A 23,483-nucleotide genomic window follows, 5' to 3' on the forward strand; every position below is an offset into this window, starting at 1 on the left:
TGTCAGGCGGTAATATAAGCATACAGAAATGGCGGCGTCAAAATCAAGTCTGCGTACAAAACGTGTAAAGTTTGACAGCATTTGAGCCTGCATACTAATAGTGGGCGGATCAATATAAATATTAATACAGGGATCAGAATGGAGATTTTCATTTTCAGCTGAAATAGCCAGGGTCCAGGGGCCGTAGGCCCCGGCCAGGTCCAGGGCGGAGCCCGGTGGGGGAGTCCGGGGGGCAAAGCCCCCCCGAAGCCAACAGCATTTATCTTATTTGCTATGTGAAAATTGCACTAGAATGAATTAAATCCAACAAAACAGAAACCATGTATTTTTTTCAGTTTTAAGATGTTTAAAACAATTGGGGGATTACAATGTTACAACCATCCCCATTGTTGTTGTGTTTTGATGATGAAGATGGACCTTGTATTTAGCTACTAATCAACAATATATATGAAAATATATACATTAATAACCATTCATCATTAATTTGAAAATAGAATGCACAAACTGAACATGCTTAAAGAAAATACATGTCAGTCTGTGACAGTCTTCTCTAGCCATGACCACTTAAATTTATTCTTGATTCCTTTATCAATCTCGGAGACAAAAGCCTCGTCTTCTTTTCTTAGTATTTTCATATTTACTTTTTCAAACACTCATTTCACCGTTTGAAAAGACCGGAAGGAGCGCCATGTTTGAGAAAGCCAATGCTCTGAACAAAAGCTCCGCTGATTGGTTATCAGCGAACCTATCGACCAATGGTAGGAGTCGATCTATTTGTTGTGTGTTATAGATCTAATGCGCTGCGCTTCTTTTTGCCGATTTTTCTCGCGATCTCTAACTGCTAACTTGGGGTGATGAAACAGTCACATATCATACCTCACCCCCCAAAATATTTTCTCATCGAATTTAGACGATTTACGGGAATGACCTTTGGGGTTCAAAAACAGCGGAAATCCGCGGATCCGCTGAAAATTCTGATCCCTGTTAATACATAGTGAGTACTTGGATCGGATCGATACTATTCACCTGAGTTCGATACTTCACTCCTCCACCAATTTCCTCAAAGCTGCTTCTGTATGTAGACAGCAGAGTTCTCTCTTCACCCCAGTTTCCTCGGCCACTCTTTAAGTTTTACGCCTGTTTGTGTGACTGACTGGCACAATTTTAGCACCTCTACCTACCCGGCATGCTGCTGCATATTTCCTGCCAGGCAGAAGAAAGAGACAAATCTATGTGCGCACCCTTATCAGAAGCTAAACGTGAGAAAGGCAAACAAAAAATCGTTTGCTTGATATTAATTGATTATTTATTTGCCTGTTCTAAGAAAATAGAGGTTTATTTATGGATATACGTCTCTACTGACCGAGCATCCAGACATTTTCTGTGTGGTTGTGCTAGAGTCCATCTGGTTGCCAGCCGGTTGCAGGGCACACAGGGACAGACTACTAACTCGCTCATTCACACTTTGGACCAGACAAGTATCCTGACATGCATGTTTTTGGAATGTGGGAGGAAACCAGAGTTCATCACCAAGCCTGCCAAGCACTGTGGCTTATTGGTTTTAGATGGGGCATTGTATGTATTTTTCATTGTCCCCATTTTTATCGTGTTTATCGGCTTGATTCCTAACCATTTCCCCAAATTTAATTCGAATTCATGCTAAATTAAAGAAAAGTATTGAATAATTATCTGATTATGTCACTTATTGTCACAATAATCCAGGGGTGTCGGACCTAGTCTTCGAGAGCCGCATGCTAGTTTCATGCTTTTGGAGTTTCGCTGCTCCAATACAAGTGATTCTAATCACGTGGATCATTATCATACCTGTCAACCTGTACGTTTTTGCCGTACAAAGTACGTTTATTATACATTTTAAGACGTGTACGACGTATGAGAAAATCTGTACGGAAAAACGCAATTATCAATAATTGTCAATGATGGGTACCATCCGGTAGACACTGACCATCACGAAACGGTAAATCAATCAAGTAAAATGAGTTTGCCGCGGTAGCCTCTATCTCAGTATCGTTTTTTTGGGTGAAAACGAAGCGAGCGGTTTGATGCTACTGTGCGCATGCTTCTGCAGCCTCAGATTTCATGTGGTAGCTATGTAGTGAAAGGAAGTCCATCTCTTTTTAGAGAACCGGCTTTTTCGGCTCAATTCATTAAAGAGAGCCGGCTCTCAAACGGCTCCCTTGCTTTGATGCATTATACTACGAATTATTATGTTGTATAAAGGAGTTAAGAAAAAAAGTAAGTATAAAAGGAGAAAATGAAAAAAGACAGGTTTGTGGTTATCCCTCTCATCAGTATATTACCAACAATAATTTAATGCATAAAATGAATTTATAATTTCAATGCATGTATTCTTTCCTTCTACAGTGAACGTTTTAAGCGACTTCATTTTTGAACCTTTTTTATAATAAACCTCATTCATGTCGAGCAACTCAGTATCTCACAACAAAATGTTAATTAATAATATATATGACATAACGAAACACATGTACAATAGAACATGTTAAACTACTAAAGAGATCTTTTGTTCCTCGTGCCATGAGGCTCTTTAACCCCACCCGGCAGAGTAAAGGCCCACATTAAACCACACCCCCTACATTGCATATTACCGTACTTTTATTGCAGTGTGTATTTTATGTAGCACTATTTAAATACTCTATACAACACGCTACAGTGGGTATTAGCACGTCACATTGGGTATTTGTATATTGTATTCCTTTTGCTTTATTATTGTATTGTTCTCAGCGAAGGGATGCTGCTGGAAATGTGAATTTCCCTGCGGGGATGAATAAAGTATCTATCTATCTATCTACATGAATAAACACGTTTGAAAAAAAACATGGTGTAAGATTATTTTGTATTTTGTAAGGGAAAATACGACATTTTGTAAGGGCATGGAGCCCTGGAGATTGACAGGTATGCATTATCAAGCTCCCAAACACTAACAAGCTGAAAATTTGCATCGCCTGAGTTGGAGAAGAGAAACCTCCGAAACTTGCGGCACATGCGGCTTTCGAGGACCGGGTCGGCCACCCCTGCGATAGTCGGTGACTAGTCTACCATTAATATAGCCGCGAGTTGCAGCCCTACGATAGATTCCAAGTAGAAAGCAAATGTTTGTGCGTTCCCTCAAAGCGGCGCTGGGTTCCACTAGGAGCGCTAGTGCAGTGTCGTGTTGGGGGGCAGGGGAACTGAGACCACACACATGCGTGATCTCACACAAAATCTCACACAAACACTACACGCGGCATGCCTGTAAGGAAACTAATCTAGCTGCTCTTCAAGTCGCCGGCCACAATGAACCCTGCCTCCGCTTGCGGTTCACGCCTTTAAAACGCCGCTTCCTTCGAAAACAACCCAGCTTTTGTGTGTTCCATTTAAACCGGCCATGTCAAACATACAGTCCATGTACCGGACCCGGCCCGTTGGTTGAATTAATCCGACCTGCCATTAATTTAAAAAAAAGAAACGAGTCTCTAGGTCATGAAATGAAATGATCTGCATTTATATAGCGCTTTTCAAGTCAATGACTTCCCAAAGCGCTTTACAATGTGCTCCACATTTCCCAATAGCGGCCTTGCAGCCATTTAAGGCGCTAACCTGCCTATTGGGGGTAATAGGGGTTCAGTGTCTTACCCAAGGACACTTCGACATGTAACACAGCCGGGATTCGAACTGGGATCCCTTGATCCCAAGACGAGCGCTCTACCTCCTGAGCTACTGCCGCCCACTCACTTCTATCAAAAGTAAGGATTTTTAAAATATATGCAAAACAACCCCAACCCTAACCTCTGGTTGCTAGAGGGCAATGAAGCTCAAATGTATCGGAGTTTACTTATCGGGGTCTCGCTACTTCACAGATTTTCATCGTGGGTTTTGTTCTGCATTCTGATTGTGTCACCATTACCCATTGCCTTCACCTATGCCCGCTCCTTTGGCGCCAGCTACTGCTCGTTTGCTGATTGGTTCCCCTCCTATTTAAACTCTACGCTTCCATTCATTCCTTGTCAGTCCGTCAACGAACATCCGCACATTCAAGGCAAGCACTATTTGACTCTGGCTCCTGTCTGTCCCGTGCTTACCTGTATCCTGTTCCTCTACCTCTGGCTTCCCGATCGTTTCCGGCTCCCTGACTTTGTCCTTCCTTCGACCATGCTCCGATCTCCTGCCCCGGCTACTCGACCCCTGTTTGCCCACCAACCACACTCTGATCTCCCGTCCCGGCTACTCGACTGGTTTCTGCCCATCGACCACGCTCCGCTCGCCCGTCCCGACTACTCAACTCATTCCCGCCTTCCGACCACGCTCCGATCCCGTGAGCTCCCTGCTCCTCCTACCCAACCATTGCCGGATTGCTGGCGTTTGCTTTCCCATACCTGACTTCTCAGTTAATGCAATAAAATTTGTTGTGAAACTAAGTGTTTGGGTCTACCATCTGTTCTGGTTCTGAGAGATTTGCTGAACATCTCCAACAAAGTTGGACCTCTCCACCCACTAAACTTGTTTTGGCGCCACATGCAGGTCTTTGGCGTTCTCTGGTTGGTCCCTGGTGCATTTTTCCAAATTATGTTTGCAACTATGTTATTACCAGGCTAACATATATATATATATATATATATATATATATATATATATATATATATATATATATATATATATATATATATATATATATATATATACATACATATATACATACATATACACATATATATATATACATACATATATATATATATATATATATATATATATATATATATATATATATATATATATATAGATAGATAGATAGATAGATAGATAGATAGATACTTTGTTCATATATACATACATATATACATACACATACACATATATATATATACATACATACATACATACATACATACACATACACATATATATATATATATACATACATACATACATACATACATACATACATACATATATATATATATATATATATATATATATATATATATATATATACATACATATATACATACATATACATACATATATACATACATATACATACATATTCATATAAATACATATATATACATACATACATGTGTATATATGTATATATATATATATATATATATATATATATATATATATATATATATATATATAAATCTAGAAATCGTTGTTTTCTTGTCCTTTTGGGAGAATGACGAGCCTGGTTGTTGCACGGTGCATTCGTTTCGAGAAATCTTTTGACAAATGTTCGAGTTTTCCCTTGCCCTCTTGCAGGTTTTAGATCAGGGGATGTTGTGATAGTAGTTTTTGTAAAACGAATAAACGTGACCTCATTATAAAACCGTGGTAAATGCAAATATACAGAGTAGAAGTAAATGGAAGGAGACCAAGAAGAAGGCCGCGATTGACGTGGATGGATGATGTTATGAGTGCGCTGCAGGAAAGAGGTCTAAATCTAGTGGAAGCTAGAGCTCTTGTTGGTGATAGGAAGGTGTAGGATGTTGTCAAAGGATAGTGGGATGTTTGGACGTGTTCCAAGGGATGGGCAGGGCACCTGTATGATGCGGCAGGGGTAAACCAGTGACCGCTGTTGGGCCCTGCTGTTGAACAACAGTGTGTTGTGTCACCCTGACCCGTGTGACAGGTGCCTAACTTGTTTGGGTGTTTGGGCATTTGGGTTAACCATGGGCCCAAAAATTATGTGTGTGTTTTTTTTTTTCCTTTTATTTTCTTTATTATTGTATGTGTTTGTCTTGCTGTCGGTCACCCCTCTTGAAGGATATGACCAAGGTAGAGATAGATAATCCATGCAGGAGGGAAAAAATAAAATTGAAAAAATCTCAGTTTACAATTGAAACGTTCGGCAGATCCCACTTAGCCGTAACACCACAAGTCATACATTTTTGGTCCAAAACCACATAAAACGAGTGAGCCGTGCCTGGAGGGTCGGACCCAATGACTTGAGGATCTCTCACAGTGACAGGCAGCCTCCAACCCAAAATGGCAAGAAAGTGAGTACACCTGCTGTAGTTTGGGCATGTCCGGGATGCTTCAGAGATTCCCATTCGTCTTTCCGAACCTTTCGCAACTACCGTAAATTCTGGACTATAAGCCGCTCCTTTTTTCCCAAACGTTCAACCCTGCGGCTTATTCAGGGATGCGGCCAATTTATGTAATTTTTCTAACAGCCGCCAGCGGCGCTCGAGTACAAAAGGTAAGATTTAGACCGGTGGAATATATGCGCCGAGGAAGACTGCAACTTCTTAGCTTGTGCACAAATTAAATTAGCGTAGACATATCCTCATCATGCAAATTGCAAAAAGAAAGGCACATGACGCAGCTTTCAAGCTAAATGCAATCGAGCAGTACGATAAAGAAAGAAACAGAGCTACTGCACGTAAACTTTACTTAGCAAACGTTTTGCTAGCGTGTTTTTGAATAAGGGAGCGTGGGACGCCGTCTGTATATGACATAGTCTCTTTCCCATACTGGGGAAGATGACTTTGATGATGTCAGTTATAAGGAGGAAGATGATGACGGTTTACCGTGATTACTACAAGTACGGTATGTTTTTTTAACAGAGCCACTTACTGTATTTGCGAGCGTGTTGCTAGTAGCGTTTTGCTACCCTTCACAGGCACGGTTTGGGATGAAAGTTAGAATATTATTATCAAAGGTTTGAAAACTCTCTCGGTGTACCGTCTTTCTTTGTAAATATGTGTAACCATGTATAATATGTATTTGCAACTGTATATTTTTGTAATGTATTTATTTTAGAGACTTATTCTGATATGTTTTTCACGGGCGAATCAAAAAGAAGGGGCGAAAATAACGGGGGCTGACGGGAAGTGGAGTAAAGGTGAGACGTGTTTGTGGACGCAGCGGACAATAGTGAATATATATTTTTCCCACCATTACTTTTGGAAATATACATTTTTTTTCCTTGGATTATTTTCAACGGGACCCGGACTCTGCAGGTCTGCATCAAACCTTAAGTACCGGTATCATTTTCCGTTCATTTTGTCGGGTGTGGTTTTTGGACCGTGTACTTTATATTCAGTTACAATCGTGGGGCTCAAAGTCGGGTTTGGGTTAAATTTGTGATTGTGTTACATGTTTTAATGTGGGCGCATGCGGCTTATATACAGGTGCGGCTTGTGTAAGTACAAAAGTGGTTATCCTCTCAAAATGTGGTGGGTGCGGCTTATAATCAGGTGCGCTCTATAGTCCGGAATTTACGGTAAGTCCAGACAGGCGTGATAGAGAAGGTTTGTGGAACTTTTTCCTTCTAATACAACCCGGACCTCTCCAGCAGACCTCAGCACTTAAACAAATAAAGCTCCAGTTTCATCATCTAGAGGGGGCTGTTTCCTGGCCAAGCTGCCCCCTTTCCACAACTACACATACAAATTCTACGCTTTAAACCAGATCTCAACTGCCAGGCGCCCCCGCCCCCTAAATACAAGTCTCTTTCCACTGCTTGATTGCTGAGAGGAATGGAGGGATTTGAGGGAAGAAAGAGGGGGATGGGTGCCTAAAGAGGCGAAGGGGATTGGGTGTATGCGCCCAGATCTTATTGCAACGTCGTCCCAGTGAAATATTTGGCTTTGGTGAAGAGAGAAAAAAAAAGGGGAAAGAAGAAGTAGAAAGTTAGTTTTGCGGCATCGGGGTAGTGAGAGACCCCCGAAAAGCCCCACATGCCCCACTGACAATAGACGCTTTATGCTGTAGGCTTCAGGGCTATCTTGAGAAAAAAGGGAAGAAGGATGTTGGAACACTGCTAGAACTTATCAGTTGACGCTGAAATGATAAACAGAGAGGTGGGAGTTGAGGTGGGGGGGTTGTACACAAATGATAAGACAAACTTTGGCGGCATTAGCTCTGGATCAAGAGGTCGCGGGTTTGATTTCCGGCTCCTCCGTGTTATATCAAAGTGTCCTTGGGCAAGACACTGAATCCCTAATGCCCCCGATAGCAGGTAGTTGCCTTGCATGGCTGACGCTGCTATCGGTGTGTGGGTGTGTGTCAATGGGTTAGTGTGAACAGGGTTGGGTAGGGTTACTTTAACATGATTACTTTCAATTACTTTTGGATTACTCCAATACCAAATATGCTAATAAAAGACAAAAGAAACTACCTTAAATTCCGGACTATAAGCCGCTACTTTTTCCCCAAACTTTCAACCCTGCGGCTTATTCAGGGATGCGGCCAATTTATGTCATTTTTCTAACGGCCGCCAGCGGCGCTCGAGTACAAAAGGTAAGATTTAGACCGGTGGAATATATGCGCCGAGGAAGACTGCAACTTCTTAGCTTGTGCACAAATTAAATTAGCGTAGACATATCCTCATCATGCAAATTGCAAAAAGAAAGGCACGTGACGCAACTTTCAAGGTAAACGCAATCGAGCTGTCTGATAAAGAAGGAAACAGAGCTACAGCATGTAAACTTTAATTTGCGAGCGTGTTGCTAGCGTGTTTTTGAATAACGGAGCGTGGAACGACGTCTATATGACAAAGTCTCTTTCCCGTACTGGGGAAGACGACTTTGATGAAGTCAGTTAACCGGAGGAAGTTAAGGACGGTTTACCGTGGTTTCTACATTTACGGTATGATTTTTTAAACAGAACCGTTTGCCGTGTCGCGAGCGTGTTGCTAGTAGCGTTTTGCTACCCTTCACAGGCACGGTTTGGGAAGAAAGTTATGAAAACTCTCTCGGTGTACCGTCTTTCTTTGTAAATATGAGTAACCATGTATAATATGTATTTGCAACTGTATATTTTTGTAATGTATCTATTTTAGAAACTTATTCTGATATGTTTTGCACGAGCAAATGAGAAAGATGGGGCGGGGCAAACACGGGCTGACGGGAAGTGGAGTAAAGGTGAGACGTGTTTGTGGACGCGGCCGACAATAGTGGATATATATTTTTCCCATCCTTACCTTTGGAAATATACACTTTTTTCCTTGGATTACTTTCAACGGGCACCCGGACTCTGCAGGTCTGCATCAAACGTTAAGTACCGGTATCATTTTCCGTTCATTTTGCCGGCTGTGATTTTTAGACTGTGTTGGGTATGGGTTAATTTTGTGTTTGTGTTGCATTTTTTCAACGTGGGCGCATGCGGCTAATATACAAGTGCGGCTATCGTATGTACAAAATCGGTTTTCCTCCCGAAATGTGGTGGGTGCGGCTTATAATCAGGTGCGCTCTATAGTCCAGAATTTACGGTAAATGTGAATAAAATTACTAAATTTTGTGCTGGCTTGGGGAGTAACGGAACACATGGAACGGCAAAAATGATGTTGGCAAGCTGTTTGGATTTATTTTCATTTTGTTTCTGTCGCATTTTATGTTAATTTTGCCGGAAATCAAAGAGATCAAAGCCAGGAGGGAAAGTTTACCACGTGTTGTGAGTCATAATTTTATTCATATTTAGTTTCTTTTTGTCTTTTATTAGCATATTTGGTATTGGAGAAATCCAAAAGTAATTGAAAGTAATCAAGTTAAAGTAACCCTACCCAACCCTGAGTGTGAAGCACATTGTAAAGCGCTTTGAGAGGTTTTCATTGACTTGAAAAGCACTATATAAAATGCAGACCATGATATCAAATACAAAATCACTTGCATAAGAGGAACGAAAGAACTGAAAGGTTTGCAACGACTGCATAGTACTCTACCTGTGTAGTCGGTTGTTGGGATGGGGCGGTGCGGCGTTTCAGTGTAAGACAGTATCGAATCTGGAAAATGATGAAAAAAAGAAGATATCTAAAATATTTGGAAAGATCTTTGGAATAATGAAGAAAATATATTCTCACAAATATATTTATTTCACATATAAATTTCTTTCTTCGTATCGCATGATTGATCCTCCAGAGTTTGGCATGTTAGCAAGAGTTAACGTGTATGGTTAGTTTCTGTACTATGTACATATGGTTTGCAGTAACGCTCGTCTCGGGATCAAGAGGTCGCAGGTTCGATTCCCGGATCCTCTGTGTTATATGTCGAAGTCTTCTTGGGCAGGACACTGAACCCTTAAATCCACTGATAAGCAGGTACCGTAAATTCCGGACAATAGAGCGCACCTGATTATAAGCCGCACCCACCACATTTTAAGAGGAAAACCGATTTTGTACTTACACAAGCCGCACCCGTATATAAGCCGCATGCGCCCACATTAAAACATGTAACACAATCACTAAATTAGCCCAAACCCGGCTTTGAGTCCCGCGATTGTAACTGTATATAAAGTACACAGTCCAAAAAAACAGCTGGCAAAATGAATAGAAAATGATACCGGTACTTAACGTTTGATGCAGACCTGCAGAGTCCCGGTAACCCGTTGAAACTAATCCAAGGAATAAAAGTCTATATGTCCAAAGGTAAGGGTGATGCTGCTATCGGTATGTGAGTGTGTGTCAATGGGTTAGTGTGAAGTACATTGTAAAGCGCTTTGGGAGGTCTTCATTTTCAATTTATTATAAACCCGGATAGAATCACATTCGAGTCTCAAGATCTAAAAAAGAATATTGCCTTTGTGAAAATGTAGTCACTGACATTTCATACATAAACACTCAATGGAAACATGTAATTAAGCATCGTATTCATCTTCAGGGAAACGTTATTTTTCAACCTGTAATTTAACTTCCAAACCATGATGTCAACCACAGAGGAGAATGTGTCAGGCCGAAAGATGGCGATGCCTGTCATTTACTACTTTGTCGTGTGCCAAACTCACCCAGTGGCTTGTGTTCATCAGAATGGGATGCCGAGTATGGCGGAGGAGGCGAATCTGGAACAAAAACAGACCCACACTTAAAGTTGAAATGATCAGTTATAATATCATATATTTTAGTTCAAAAAACACCCGTTTTGTCAAATTTATGTACACTCAAAAGTTTGGGGTCATTTAGAAAAGTCTTTATTTTGGAGATAACATAAAACTATTCAGAATTACACCCCATATACTCCGTTAACGTGGTAAATGACTGTTTTAACTGCAAATGTCAATCTGCCCTGCGATTGGCTGGCAACCAGTTCAGGGTGTCCCCTGCCCACTGCCCGGAGATGGCTGGGATGGGCTCCAGCCCCCCCGCGACCCTAATGAGGATAAGCGGTACGGCTGATGAGATGAGATGTCTGATTTTTATGCACATTTGCAGGAAACATTCCTCAGATGTTCTAAATGTACTGTAAATTCCGGACTATAAGCCGCTACTTTTTCCCCAAACTTTCAACCCTGCGGCTTATTCAGTAAAGCGGCCAATTTATGTAATTTTTACAAGGGTAAGATTAAGACCAGTAGAATATGTGCGCCAAGAAAGACTACAATCTCTAAGTTTATGCATACATTGTCTGTAAAGGAAAGGTACGTTCCGATAATGAGGAAGACGCCCTTGATGGCGATAGTTATGAGGAGGACGATCTACCGTGAATTTCACAATCACGGGATGCTTTCTTTTGACAGACACGTTTGATGCATTGCGAGCGTGATCCTACTAGCGTGTTGGTACCTTTCAAAGGCACGGTTTGGGATGAAAGTTATATTATTATTATTAAAGCTTTGAAAACTCTCTCGGTGTAACGTCTTTCTTCGTAAATATGTGTAACCATGTATAATATGTATTTGCAACTGTATATTTTTGTAATGTACTTATTTCAGAGATTTATTCTGTTATGTGTTTTACGAGCGAATCAAAAAGAAGGGGCGGAGCAAACGCGGGCTGATGGGAAGTGGGGTAAAGCTGAGTTACCGGTAGATCTGTCTGTTGTCGCAGCGGACAATAGTGGATATATATTTTACCCTTAACTTTGGAAATATACATTTTGTTTCCTTGGATTACTTTCAACGGGACCCGGACAAGTCTGCATCATACGTTAATTACGGGTATCATTTTCCATTCATGATGCCGATTGTGGTTCTAAGATCATCTACTATTAATTTAGTTACAATCGTGGAACTTACAGCCTGGTATGGGTTAAACTTGTGTCACAATTTTTTTTGCGTGCGCACGCAGCTTGTATAGAAATGTGGCTTGTGTAAGTACAAAAATGGCAAATCACTTATAAAGTGGTGGGTGCGGCTTATAATCAGGTGCGCTCTGTCGTCCAGATTTTACGATACAATGTATTTGCCTATTGTGTTAAAAGTCGGCCTGGGCGATCAAACAATATTTATTGTTGTATAATTTTTGCCACGATGACTTGTAAAAACGTTCGATAAAAGTTGATTATTCAAACTGCAATTACCACCAGACCAATAACAATAAAAAACTTATCATAGAAAAAACAATATTGTTTCAGTTACCATCGATTCTATGCACGTTGAGTTGGTGAAGCCACTAGCATGCCGGGCATTGTGTTAAAATGATCATTTATAATATAACCATTTTAGTTTAAAAACACCCGTTTTGTCAAGTTCATGTACACTATGTCATGTCCAGCATGGTCGCCGTGGCGACCGGCTGGCCCCGCCCCCTTGGCACCGGCTGTAGCAGATTTTCTAATTTGCGTGTGTGCTTCTTAAGGGCGGGTTTTGGGGGTTGCCGGTTGCGGGTTCATTGCGTTACTTTGCATTATTCTGTTCTGTTTGACTTGAGGAAACCTGTACTTGCCCGTTCTGAGTAAAAGCCTGTTTTGTGAGTATTCCTAGTCTGAGTTTCTGTTTGCCTGTAAGCCTGTTTTTGTTTTTGTCCCTGAGTGTTGGACGACTTTTATTTCCTTAATAAAGGAAACTGATCGTTAATGCGAATGAGTTCACCCTTCCTGCCTCCTGCCTCCGATCTGGTCCAGTCCCGTGACACACTATCGCTCAAAGGTTTGGGGTCATTTAGAAAAGTCTGTATTTTGGAGATAAAACTACTCAGAAATACACCCCACAAACTCCGTTGACGCGGTAAATGACTGCTTTAACTGCAAATGTCTGTTTTTTATGCAATATCTACAAAGAGAGGCACAATTCCAGGAACCATTCCTCAGGTTTCTAAATTTACAGTGTATTTGCCTATTGTGTTAGAAGTCGGCCTGGGCGATAAAACCATATTTATTGTTGTCATTATTGCTGATTCAGGGCACCTGTGACTGCCCAATTGGCGCCAACAGCCCTGAACGCTGATTGGTTCAAAGACTCTTTTTAAACCTCCAGCCGTCAGACCGTTTGTGAACCTATGCTCCCAGCTAGGCAAGCATACCTTTTGACATTTTCCTGCCCTGTTTTCTCCTGCCTGATACCTGTTGCCGACCTGTTTCTGGACCCGTTTCTGCCCTGCTCTTCCATCCCGACCATCGACCTGTTTTGCCCTGTTTCCTTCCTGATACCTGTTGCCGACCTCTTTTCTGGACTCGATACCGCCCTTGCTCTCCCGTCCTGGCTCACGACCACTTTTCCTGCTGCCTACGATTATCCTCGCTCGACACGGAAGTGCCACTACCGCGTTCCAGCCACCTGCTACCCGTGTCCGTCAATCATCGGATCGTGGGAGCAAGCACTACTCTCTCTCTTTATCAATAAAACTGAGTAAAACGAACGCTACTGGGTCCTGTCTCCGTTTCTAGCTTGTGACAATTGTTGTATAATTTTTGCCACGATGAATCGTAAAATTGTCGATTATTTGAACTGCAATTACCACCAGACCACCATGGAAAATGGGGGCGCTGATGCAGAAAAAATGCAAGTTCCAGACCATAGTTCAGGAGACCAGCTAATCCTTTCATAGCAACACAGAGTGAAATCAAAGGGCTACAATAAGCCGTGTTGACCACAGTCAAAATGAGCGATAAACATACAAAGGATAACAGTCAGCATACCCACTCAAAACATACTGAAAGAATCGTGGAAATGAGAGGCCCCTCATCTTCATTTGTTTGGAGGTATTTTGACTACACAAAGTCTGATAAAACAAAATTAGAAATAAAAACAGTGGTAGTATGCACTGCAAACTTTGCCAACCAAGACGGGCAAAACAAAATTCTTACTACTGAAGGAAAAACAAGTCGGCCTCAAACGAGTGCTAGCGGACGTTCAACAAGCACCTGGCCCCATGAGTGAGTATCAGTGTTCATTTTACTGGTGAAAAGTGATGGGTCCCGGGGGCCCCCATGCTGAAAAATCTATGGGTCCCAACAGAGATCTATGGGTCCCCATAATTTAGTGTTATCGAGGTTGAAATTGTAAATCGGCGACAAATTTGTAAGATAAATCTATACATTCATTCAGTTTTAATCATTAGTTTATTGGTAATGCAAATCAGTTATCACTTTAAGATTTTTCAGTTCACAACAATATGGTACATAATACAAAATAATATTGCTGAAATATTAGTTTATATATTCATGTAGTTTTAATCATCACAGTTAATTGGTAATACAAAGCAAGTTATCACTGCAGATGTTTCAGTTCATATATTCTTCGTGGTTTGCAGTCCCGCCACAGTTGTAATGCCTTCTCAAGGTCCAATCCATTATCATCCTCCTCATAGCGTAACCAGGAATATAATTTAGTCCATTTTGGCAGAAAAGTCCTTTTCTTGCTAGGAGTATTCATTTGTTAATTTTTTTTTTGTCGAATCGTTCGCTTCAACACACGTGTTTTCCTTGCCTCCGCGATCTTTCGAAGAATTTCTCCGCCGTTTTTTCCAGCCCAAATTATTGCCGTTGTTATCACTTTCTGCATTATGTTTCGACTTATTACTGACACTGAAGAAATGACCAATTTTGTGTTGATTTTCACCTTCCTTCAACGACAACCACCATAAAAATGACGTAATTTCCAAGCAACGAGATCCTGTTTGCCGAGATCGGCGTGCAGACGAAAACTTGAACCGCGAGACCAAAACAACAATGGCGGATCTGCCCGACGAAAAGTTTGGAGTGCGGTAAATCTTTGTTTAAAAAAAATGTAATCGGGTAATAATGACAATTTTGTGGCGAAAAGGTTGCGTCCTGGGGACGCACGTTGATTTGAACCAATGCGTCCCCAGCAAAAAGTATGCGTCTAGGACACAGGGACGCGGGCAAACCAGAACACTGCCTGTGTATCCCTGCAACCAGCTCCGCTTCTAAGAAGGTATTCACTTGTTTAAAGTTCCTTATATTTGTGAAATTCTGGGTAAGTTTGTTAACATAAAGATTGTTTAAAGCAGCATCGGATGTTGTCAACTTTCACTCAGCGCAAGAAAAAGACGTGGTGATTATCGCGATAATTATCGATATTGACCGACGAAGCAAGCAGTTTGATGCTACTGTGCGCATGCGTCTGCCACCTCAGATTTCATGTTTAGTTAAGAAGTGAAAGGAAGTCCATCTCTTTTTAGAGAACCGGCTTTTTCGGCTCAACTCATTAAAGAGAGACGGCTCTCAAACGGCTCACTTGCTTTGATGCATTATATTACGAATTATTATGTTGTATAAAAAAGTTAAGAAAAAAAAGTATAAAATGAGAAAATAAAAAATGACAGGTTTGTGGTGATCCCTTTAATCAGTATATTACCAACAATAATTTAATGCAGAAAATAAATTCACAATTTGAACAAGAAAATGTATTATTTTACTTAATTATATTTGCATGTATTTTTTCCTTCTACAGTGAACAATGATAGTTTGGTCGTTTTGGTTGTAACATTTCTCAGAATTCACTGTGTGAATATAACTTGTTTTTATATTCCTAAATATAAAAACAATCTTTCACACACACACACACACACACACACACAAACACACACACACACACACACACACACATGAAGTAACGTTTTAATAATCAGTCTAATTGCATCTCTTGTACGTTTATCAGTCTTGTACTCTTTTATTTTGAAGTCGCATTTCCGGTGTATTTTTCTGTTTCCTGTGTGAATAAAGTTAACTACACACACGGGAGGGGCCAGTGCTTGTTTTTATTTGAGTAATTCTGCCAACATAGAGTTTATATATGTTTTAACTTTAACAACGTCCAAGCTACTGCATTTTTAAACTTTTTTTTTTTTACAATAAACCTCATTCATGTCGAGCAACTCAGTATCTCACAACAAAATGTTAATTAACAATTTATATGATATAACGAAACACATGTACAATATAACATGTTATACTACATAAATAAACACGTTTGAAAAAAAAAATGGTGTAAATTATTTCGTATTTTGTAAGGGAAAATACAACAGTTTGAAAGGGAGGAGCCGTGGAGGGTGACAGGTATGAAAGAACCATACCTGGAATCAGCAAAACAAAATAAACAAAATAAATTTGATTCAAATAGGCAAAAGAACACACAGATTGAACGTAAATAAAAGTGTGACTTCTTCTTCAAAACCACCATATTGTCTTGTGACCCCAAACATGTCAACAGTAGTGTATGTGAATGAAATAAGCGATGATTCTAAGAGCTAGAAGGTCTTCCAAAACGGATTCAAATAGGCAAAAGAACACACAGATTGGACAAAAATAAAAGTGTGACTTCTTCTTCAAAACCACCATATTGTCTTGTGACCCCAAACATGTCAACAGTAGTGTATGTGAATGAAATAAGCGATGATTCCAAGAGCTAGAAGGTCTTCCAAAACGGATTCAAATAGGCAAAAGAACACACAGATTGGACAAAAATAAAAGTGTGACTTCTTCTTCAAAACCACCATATTGTCTTGTGACCCCAAACATGTCAACAGTAGTGTATGTGAATGAAATAAGCGATGATTCCAATAGCTAGAAGGTCTTCCATCTGCAAACTACGTAGCAGTAAAAGAGTGCGCTTCCCCTTTAAGAGCCCAAGCAGTAATTGTGAGTCCTCTGTCAGATATCCAGCGAGTCAGTCTGGCGCCAGCTCTATGCAAACTGTATATTATCGGCACTCCTTCACCTAAATAACAAGAAGAGGACCTCCTTGTCAGAGGGAGACAGGATAAGGGGGTGGGGGAGAGACAGAATCTGGTTGCAACATGAGAGCGACCTTCGGTGGGATCGTGTCACTAGCGAGTTTTGGGGGGGGGGATTATACAATTTAACAGTTGTGTTTGTACTACTAGATATATAATAAAGTTTCACTTTCTTGAAAAACTCGGAAAAAAAAAAAAAGATCCACTCATGTACTAAAATGCATTGGGCCTTGTGTATTTTCCCTTAGATCAGGGGTGTCAAACTCATTTAGTAGATTAGAGAGAAAGAAAGAAAAGAGAAAAAGAAATAAGAGAAAGAGAGGGAGAGAAAAGTACAGAAGGTGGGACAAAGAAAGAGAGAAAGGGAGAGAGATAAACAAAAGAGATAAAAACAGAAATAGTAAGAGAGGGGGAAAGAAAGAAAGAGAAAGAATGAAATCCAAAGACAAGTAGAGAGTGAAAAAGAGAGAAGGGGAGAAAGAGAGGAGAATGTAAGAAACAGAGAGAAAGAGTGAAAAGAGAGAAAAGAACAAAAGGAAGAGAGAGCAAATGAAGGTAAAACGTCACAGAGAGAAAGTGACAAAAAGAGAGAAAGAGAGAGTGAAAGGGAGAGAGAGAGAGTGAGGGTGAAAAAAAGGAGGAAGAGAGAGAGAGAGCATGAGAAACAAAATAGATAAAAAGATAAATAGTAAGAGATGGGAAAAGAAAGAGAGAGGAAGAATGAAATCCAAAGAGAAGTAAAAAGAGAAAAAGAGAAGGAGAGAAAAGAGAAGGGGATAAAGAGCAGAGAAAGCAAGAAAGAGAAAGAGTGAACAGAGAGAGAAAAGAACAATAGGAAGAGAGAGCAAATGAAGGTAAAAAGTCACAGTCAAGAAAAAGAAAAAGAGAGACAGAGAGAGTGAAAGAGTGAGAGTGAGAGAAAACGGGAGGAAGAGAGAGAGAGAGCATGAGAAACAAAAGAGATAAAAAGATAAATGTAAGAGATGTGGAAAGAGAGAGGAAGAATGAAATTCAAAGAGAAATAGAAAGAGAAACTGAGAGAAGTGAAAGGAGAAGGGGAGAAAGAGAGAAGGAGAAAGTAAAAAAGAGAGAAAAAAGGAAAAAAGGAAGAGAGAGCAAACGAAGGTAAAAGGTCCCAGAGAGAAAGAGACAAAGCGGAACAAAGAGAGAGAAAAAGAGACATATGGAGTGAGAGATAGAGAGTGACAGAAAAAAGGGAGAAACAAAAGAGATACAAAGAGAATCAGTAAGAGAGGGGGAAAGAAAGGGAGAGATAGAATTAAATCCAAAGAGAAGTAGAAAGAGAAAAAGAGAGAAGGAGAGAAAAGAGAAAGGGAGAAAGAGAGAAAAAGAAAGCAAGAAAGAGAGAGAGAAATAGTGAAAAGAGAAAGAAAAGGAAAAAAGGAAGAGAGAGCAAAAGAAGGTAAAACGTCACAGAGAGAAAGGGACAAAGAGGAACAAAGAGAGAGAGAGAGAGAAAAGAGAGACCGAAAGACAGATAGAGAGAGAGAGAGCATGAAAAACTAAATAGATAAAAAGATAAATAGTAAGAGAGGGGGAAAAAAGATATAAAGAATGAAATCCAAAGAGAAGTTGTGAGGGAAAAGGAGTGAAGGACAGAAAAGAGAAGGGGAGAAAGAGAGAAGGAGAAAGCAAGAAAGAGAGAGAAAGAGTGAAAAGAGAGAGAAAAGGAAAAAGGAAGAGAGCGCAAAATAAGGTAAAAGTCACAGAGAGAAAGAGACAAAGAGGAACAAAAAAAAAGGAAAAAGAGAGACAGGGAGAGTGAAAGAGGTAGAGAGTGAGAGAAAATGGAGGAAGACAGAGAGAGAGAGAGAAGAAAAAAAAAGAAATACAAGTACAGCGTTTGTGAGAGGCTGGCTTTGGCAACATCAAGTGGATATTTTTCAACCTGTAGCTCGTTTTTCTCTTGCGCTTCTCTGAGCGTTGTCTTGCGGGCCAGATTACAGTCCTGCCTTAGATCCACTTTAAAAGCCTTTCTCTGAGTTAATTTTCTCTCTTTCTTCTTTCTCTAGGTCCACTAGTAGACTGCAACTAGTCATGTTTACAGGCTTCCTATTTATGCACTCTACGAGTTGAAGAACAACTGCAAGTTATAGTGAGACAAGGTATGCGTGTCGGTGCTTAAAGTAATAAAACAGGGGTCTCAAACTCCATTCAGGCCGCCGGAGCTCGGATCTGGGTGAGGTTTTCCACAAAAATCACCGATAAAAACATTCTCCCGTTTTCCATACATTGGATTTCGACACAAAACAGCATTTAACGATCAAAAACATTAAGAATTAATATTAAAAAAAATCAATCAGTAACAAAAGAATCCATAATGAGCTGGGCTGCACTTAAAGGGACAGTGTTTATTATTTAATGCCTCTGTCAGGACCAGAACGGAAACAGGACCCACTCGCGTAACGTTAGATAGATAGATAGATAGATAGATAGATAGATAGATAGATAGATAGATAGATAGATAGATAGATAGATAGATAGATAGATAGATAGATAGATAGATAGATAGATAGATAGATAGATAGATAGATAGATAGATAGATAGATAGATAGATAGATAGATAGATAGATAGATAGATAGGGTAATATGCAAATGTGGGGTTGGGGTTTAATGTGAGCTTTCAATGTCCCGGTGGGGTTAAAGAGCCTCATGGCATGAGGAAGAAATGATCTCCTCAGTCTGTCCGTAGAACAAGACTGTGACAGCAGTCTGTCGCTGAAGCTGCTCTTATGATTATTATGATTTTTTTCTTCCTCAATATTTTTTCCCATCACCGAAATGTAGCTCTTATCGACTGTGCATTTGTAAAATAAATAAAAATAAAAAGCAAACCAACAATTAAGTTAATTCCCACTACAGTTTATTTAACTGGGGGGAAACTCATGCAGACTGGAAAGTGCTAAAAATAGCATACACTCATTTCGATATTTGGTTTAATGATTTAAAGTCAATCTGCTTTTTTTATTCTTTACAAAAATGTTTACCTGAATTTGGGAACTTTGCTGCTATATTTCATATATCTATTATAGAAAGGAGCAGGCGCTCTTTTTTTCTAATTTTGTATTTTCAATTGCCTCAAACTTTCAACCTATATCTAGGTAAAGTAACACTGCGTTGGGGTTCCTCAATGTTCTCTGGTTGATTAAGGGTCGTCAGGAAATACAGCCACAGTGAGTGTTTTGGCGACCTCCAGTGGACCTATTTAAAACTGCAAGTCCTTGTTTCTCTTGTGCTTCTCTTAGCATTGACTCACGGGCCACATAAAATGATGTGGGCCCACGGGATATAAGTTTGACTCGGGTTCTACATAGTTTGTCTTACTGGAAGTAAATAGGTGCCGTGTTGTATTTGTAAGGAATATTATCGCTTAAAAGGGGGAGCCATTGGCTGAGGTTGACAGGTATGGTCATGTAAAACACTCCTTCTATTGGGTTGGTGGGTAGCTGGGTGGTTAAGTTGTTTGGTAGGTAGGTAGGTAGGTAGGTAGTTAAGTTGGTTGGTAGGAAGGTACGTAATTAAGTTGGTAGGTAGGTAGGTAGGTACGTAGTTACGTTGGTATGTAGGTAGGTAGGTAGGTAGGTAGGTAGGTAGGTAGGTAGGTAGGTACATAGTTAAGTTGATAGGTAGTTAGGCATGTAGTTATGTTGGTTGGTAGGTAGGTAGGTAGGTAGTTAAGTTGATAGGTAGGTAGGTAGGTAGGTAGGTAGGTAGGTAGGTAGGTAGGTAGGTAGGTAGGTAGGTACGTAATTAAGATGGTATGTAGGTAGGTAGGTAGGTAGGTAGGTACGTAGTTAAGTTGATAGGTAGTTAGGCATGTAGTTATGTTGGTTGGTAGGTAGGTAGGTAGGTAGGTAGGTAGGTAGTTACAATGGTATGTAGGTAGGTAGGTACATAGTTAAGTTGATAGGTAGGTAGGTAGGTAGGTAGGTAGGTAGGTAGGTAGGTAGGTAGGTAGGTAGGTACGTAATTAAGATGGTGGGTAGGTAGGTAGGTAGGTAGGTACGTAGTTAAGTTGGTAGGTAGGTAAGTAGGTAAGTACGTAGTTAAGATGGTAGGTAGGTAGTTAAGTTGACAGGTAGGTAGGTAGGTAGGTAGGTAGTTAGTTAGTTAAGTTGATAGGTAGGTAAGTAGTTAAGTTGATAGGTAGGTAGGTAGGTAGGTAGGTTGTTAAGTTGATAGGTAGGTAGGTAGGTAGGTAAGTACGTAGTTAAGTTGGTAGGTAGATAGGTATGTAGTTAAGTTGGTAGGTAGGTAGGTACGTAGTTAAGTTGGTCGGTAGGTAGGTAGGTACGTAGTTAAGTTGATAGGTAGGTAGGTAAGTACGTAGTTAAATTGGTAGGTAGTTAAGTCTGTAGTTAAGTTGATATGTAATTAGCTATGTAATTAAGTTGGTAGGTAGGTAAGTATGTAGTTAAGTTGGTAGGTAGGTAGGTATGTGGTTAAGTTGGTAGGTAGGTACGTAGTTAAGATGGTAGGTAGGTACGTGGTTAAGTTTGTAGGTAGGTACATAGTTAAGTTGGTAGGTAAGTTGGTACGTAGTAAAGTTGGTAGGTAGGTAGGTAGTTAAGTTGGTAGGTCGGTATGTAGTTAAGTTGGTAGGTAGGTAGGTAGGTAGGTGGGTAGTTAAGTTGGTAGGTAGGTCGGTAGGTACAAAAATAAGTTGGTAGGTAAGTAGGTAGGTAGGGTTGAGTTAAGTTATTTTGTTGTTGAGTTATTGTTTTTGTTCTGTTTTTATTTTGATGTTTGAATAAAGTTTTCATTCATTCAAAGTTAATTCATAAGTTGGTGGGTAGGTAGGTATGTAGTTAAGCTGGTAGGTAGGTACATAGTTAAGTTGGTAGGTAGGTAGGTAGGTAGGTAGGTAGGTAGGTAGGTAGGTAGGTAGGTAGGTAGGTAGGTAGGTAGGTAGGTAGGTAGGTCAGTAGGTACGTAGTTAAGCTGGTAGGTCGGTAGGTAGGTAGGAAGGTAGGCAGACGGACAGACGGATGTTGAGATGAACGGATGTATATTTACCTGGCCCGCACAACCGACTGTAGTGGTAAGGGTTGCAGCACACCAGTCCAGCATCCTCCCCTTCAAAACTTTGGCAATGCTGCAGAACTTTGAGCCGTGCAGAGAGCGCTAGGTCGCTCCACCGATAAACCCGACTCAGGAGGTACTGAGGCGAGACCTGATGGACCCCGAACCTCAGTTCAGAGCCTGCCACCATCACGCACTCGCTGGGAACCCCTCCTTTGGACTCCACAGCCTTCAGCAAGGAATCCAGACTCCCCTCGGGCAGTCTTTTGAGAAAACGGTGGGCAATATCCAAGAGGTCACACTCACAAGGGCTCCTGTTGTCTTTTGGGGGGGTCCCCGGTCCCTGACCCCCGAAGAAACAGCACGTCACCGTTCTGTCCGGGCGAGACCCTGTTCGGGTTTTGGCACCATCCCTCTGGTTGTTAGCCTCCTCTCCTTGCCCGGACCCACACGGGCATCCTCGGCCGCTTCCATCGCTCTGGGTGAGCGCACGGCTTCTCCACAATCGCCGTACCAGCCCGGAGCGTCTGGACCTGAACATACGACCACTTAGACCGGCCCGGAAGAGTCTCTTCGGTCGCGTCCGGTTCTCGGAGGGTGCCACATGGGGTTTTTTAATTTAGAATCGGCGACCGAGACGCCAGGATGGTGCACGGTGCGCACAACGTGCGCAGCCGAGGGTGGCCGTCCCTCGGCTTCCACGCAGCATTTGAAGGGGAAAGCCTTCACTTCGACATCGTAGCTCCACGCGAAGCATGCACGGATTAAAAAACTCGGATTAACGGAACCTCAACTCGTAAAACTTCACATTCCAGTTTGGGTAATTTCAAAGCATGTGCAGGATTACATCCGAGATGCTGCCAAGAGTTTGGAAACTCCGCTATCCATTAGAAAATGTCCACACTGGCGTTAAATCCTGACAAATCCTGTAATAATCCGGTTACAAAATCCAGTAATAGCGCTTTATCCGGTTCAAATGATTGATTCTGTTCTTTGAACAAGTGGGAGTCGTTCCTTTCCAGTCCTCGCGTGGAAACAAGTCCTATCCACACACGCCTCACGTACATTTGAGACAGGCAGTGTCAAGCTAACCGAAGGAAATAGAATCCTGTTCCTTGGGTATTTTCAAAATAAAACGTAGACACAATATATATTCCCCTGCGTACTTTGGATTTGAGGTAAAATGTGTGCGAAGTAGTTAAAAAGTAAAAAACTAGAATCAATTAAAAGTAAATAATCCACACGTGGTGAGTAACTGCTTCAATATAAAGTTTGATATACTTTTAAACTTTGGTCGGACGGTCAAGATATTGAACCTGTGGGATGGAGAACGGGCATAAGACGCTGCCCCACTTCCGGACGAGCATTCGTAAATAAAATTTGTTCGTAAGTTGCTTCATGTGCCTCTTGGCTGTGAGCAAGTGTCTCGGCCCCTTGGCTTTGTAGCGTATTATGATTTGACCGATAACGGATAATGGATCATTGATAAAGATTATAGAACAATAAACCTTACAACCCGGCGCCCCTTCCCCACCCCACTGCTATATTTTGGATGTTTAAGGGTTTTAT

General features: G+C 40.9%; 1 protein-coding gene across 2 annotated transcripts in view; it reads right to left on the bottom strand.

Annotated features, from left to right (window-relative positions):
• Nucleotides 1-22,938, bottom strand: part of LOC148366833 (SMAD family member 6-like) — a 57,592-nt gene extending 34,654 nt beyond the window's left edge. Inside the window, exons 1-3 of one of the 2 annotated variants that reach the window (XM_088333648.1) lie at nt 21,909-22,938; nt 10,744-10,797; nt 9,686-9,745 (exon numbers count right to left, since the gene is read on the bottom strand). In XM_088333648.1, coding sequence (XP_088189774.1) covers nt 9,686-9,745; nt 10,744-10,797; nt 21,909-22,455 — 661 coding nt within the window. In that variant the 5' untranslated portion in view covers nt 22,456-22,938. The remainder of the gene's footprint in view (nt 1-9,685; nt 9,746-10,743; nt 10,798-21,908) is intronic. The other variant, XM_088333649.1, reaches the window with a different exon arrangement.
• Nucleotides 22,939-23,483: the final 545 nt, after the last annotated feature.

This window comes from Urocampus carinirostris, chromosome 4 (genome assembly GCF_059441175.1).
Source record: "Urocampus carinirostris isolate Australia breed hairy pipefish chromosome 4, RoL_Ucar_1.0, whole genome shotgun sequence".
NCBI classification, from domain to species: Eukaryota; Metazoa; Chordata; class Actinopteri; order Syngnathiformes; family Syngnathidae; genus Urocampus; species Urocampus carinirostris.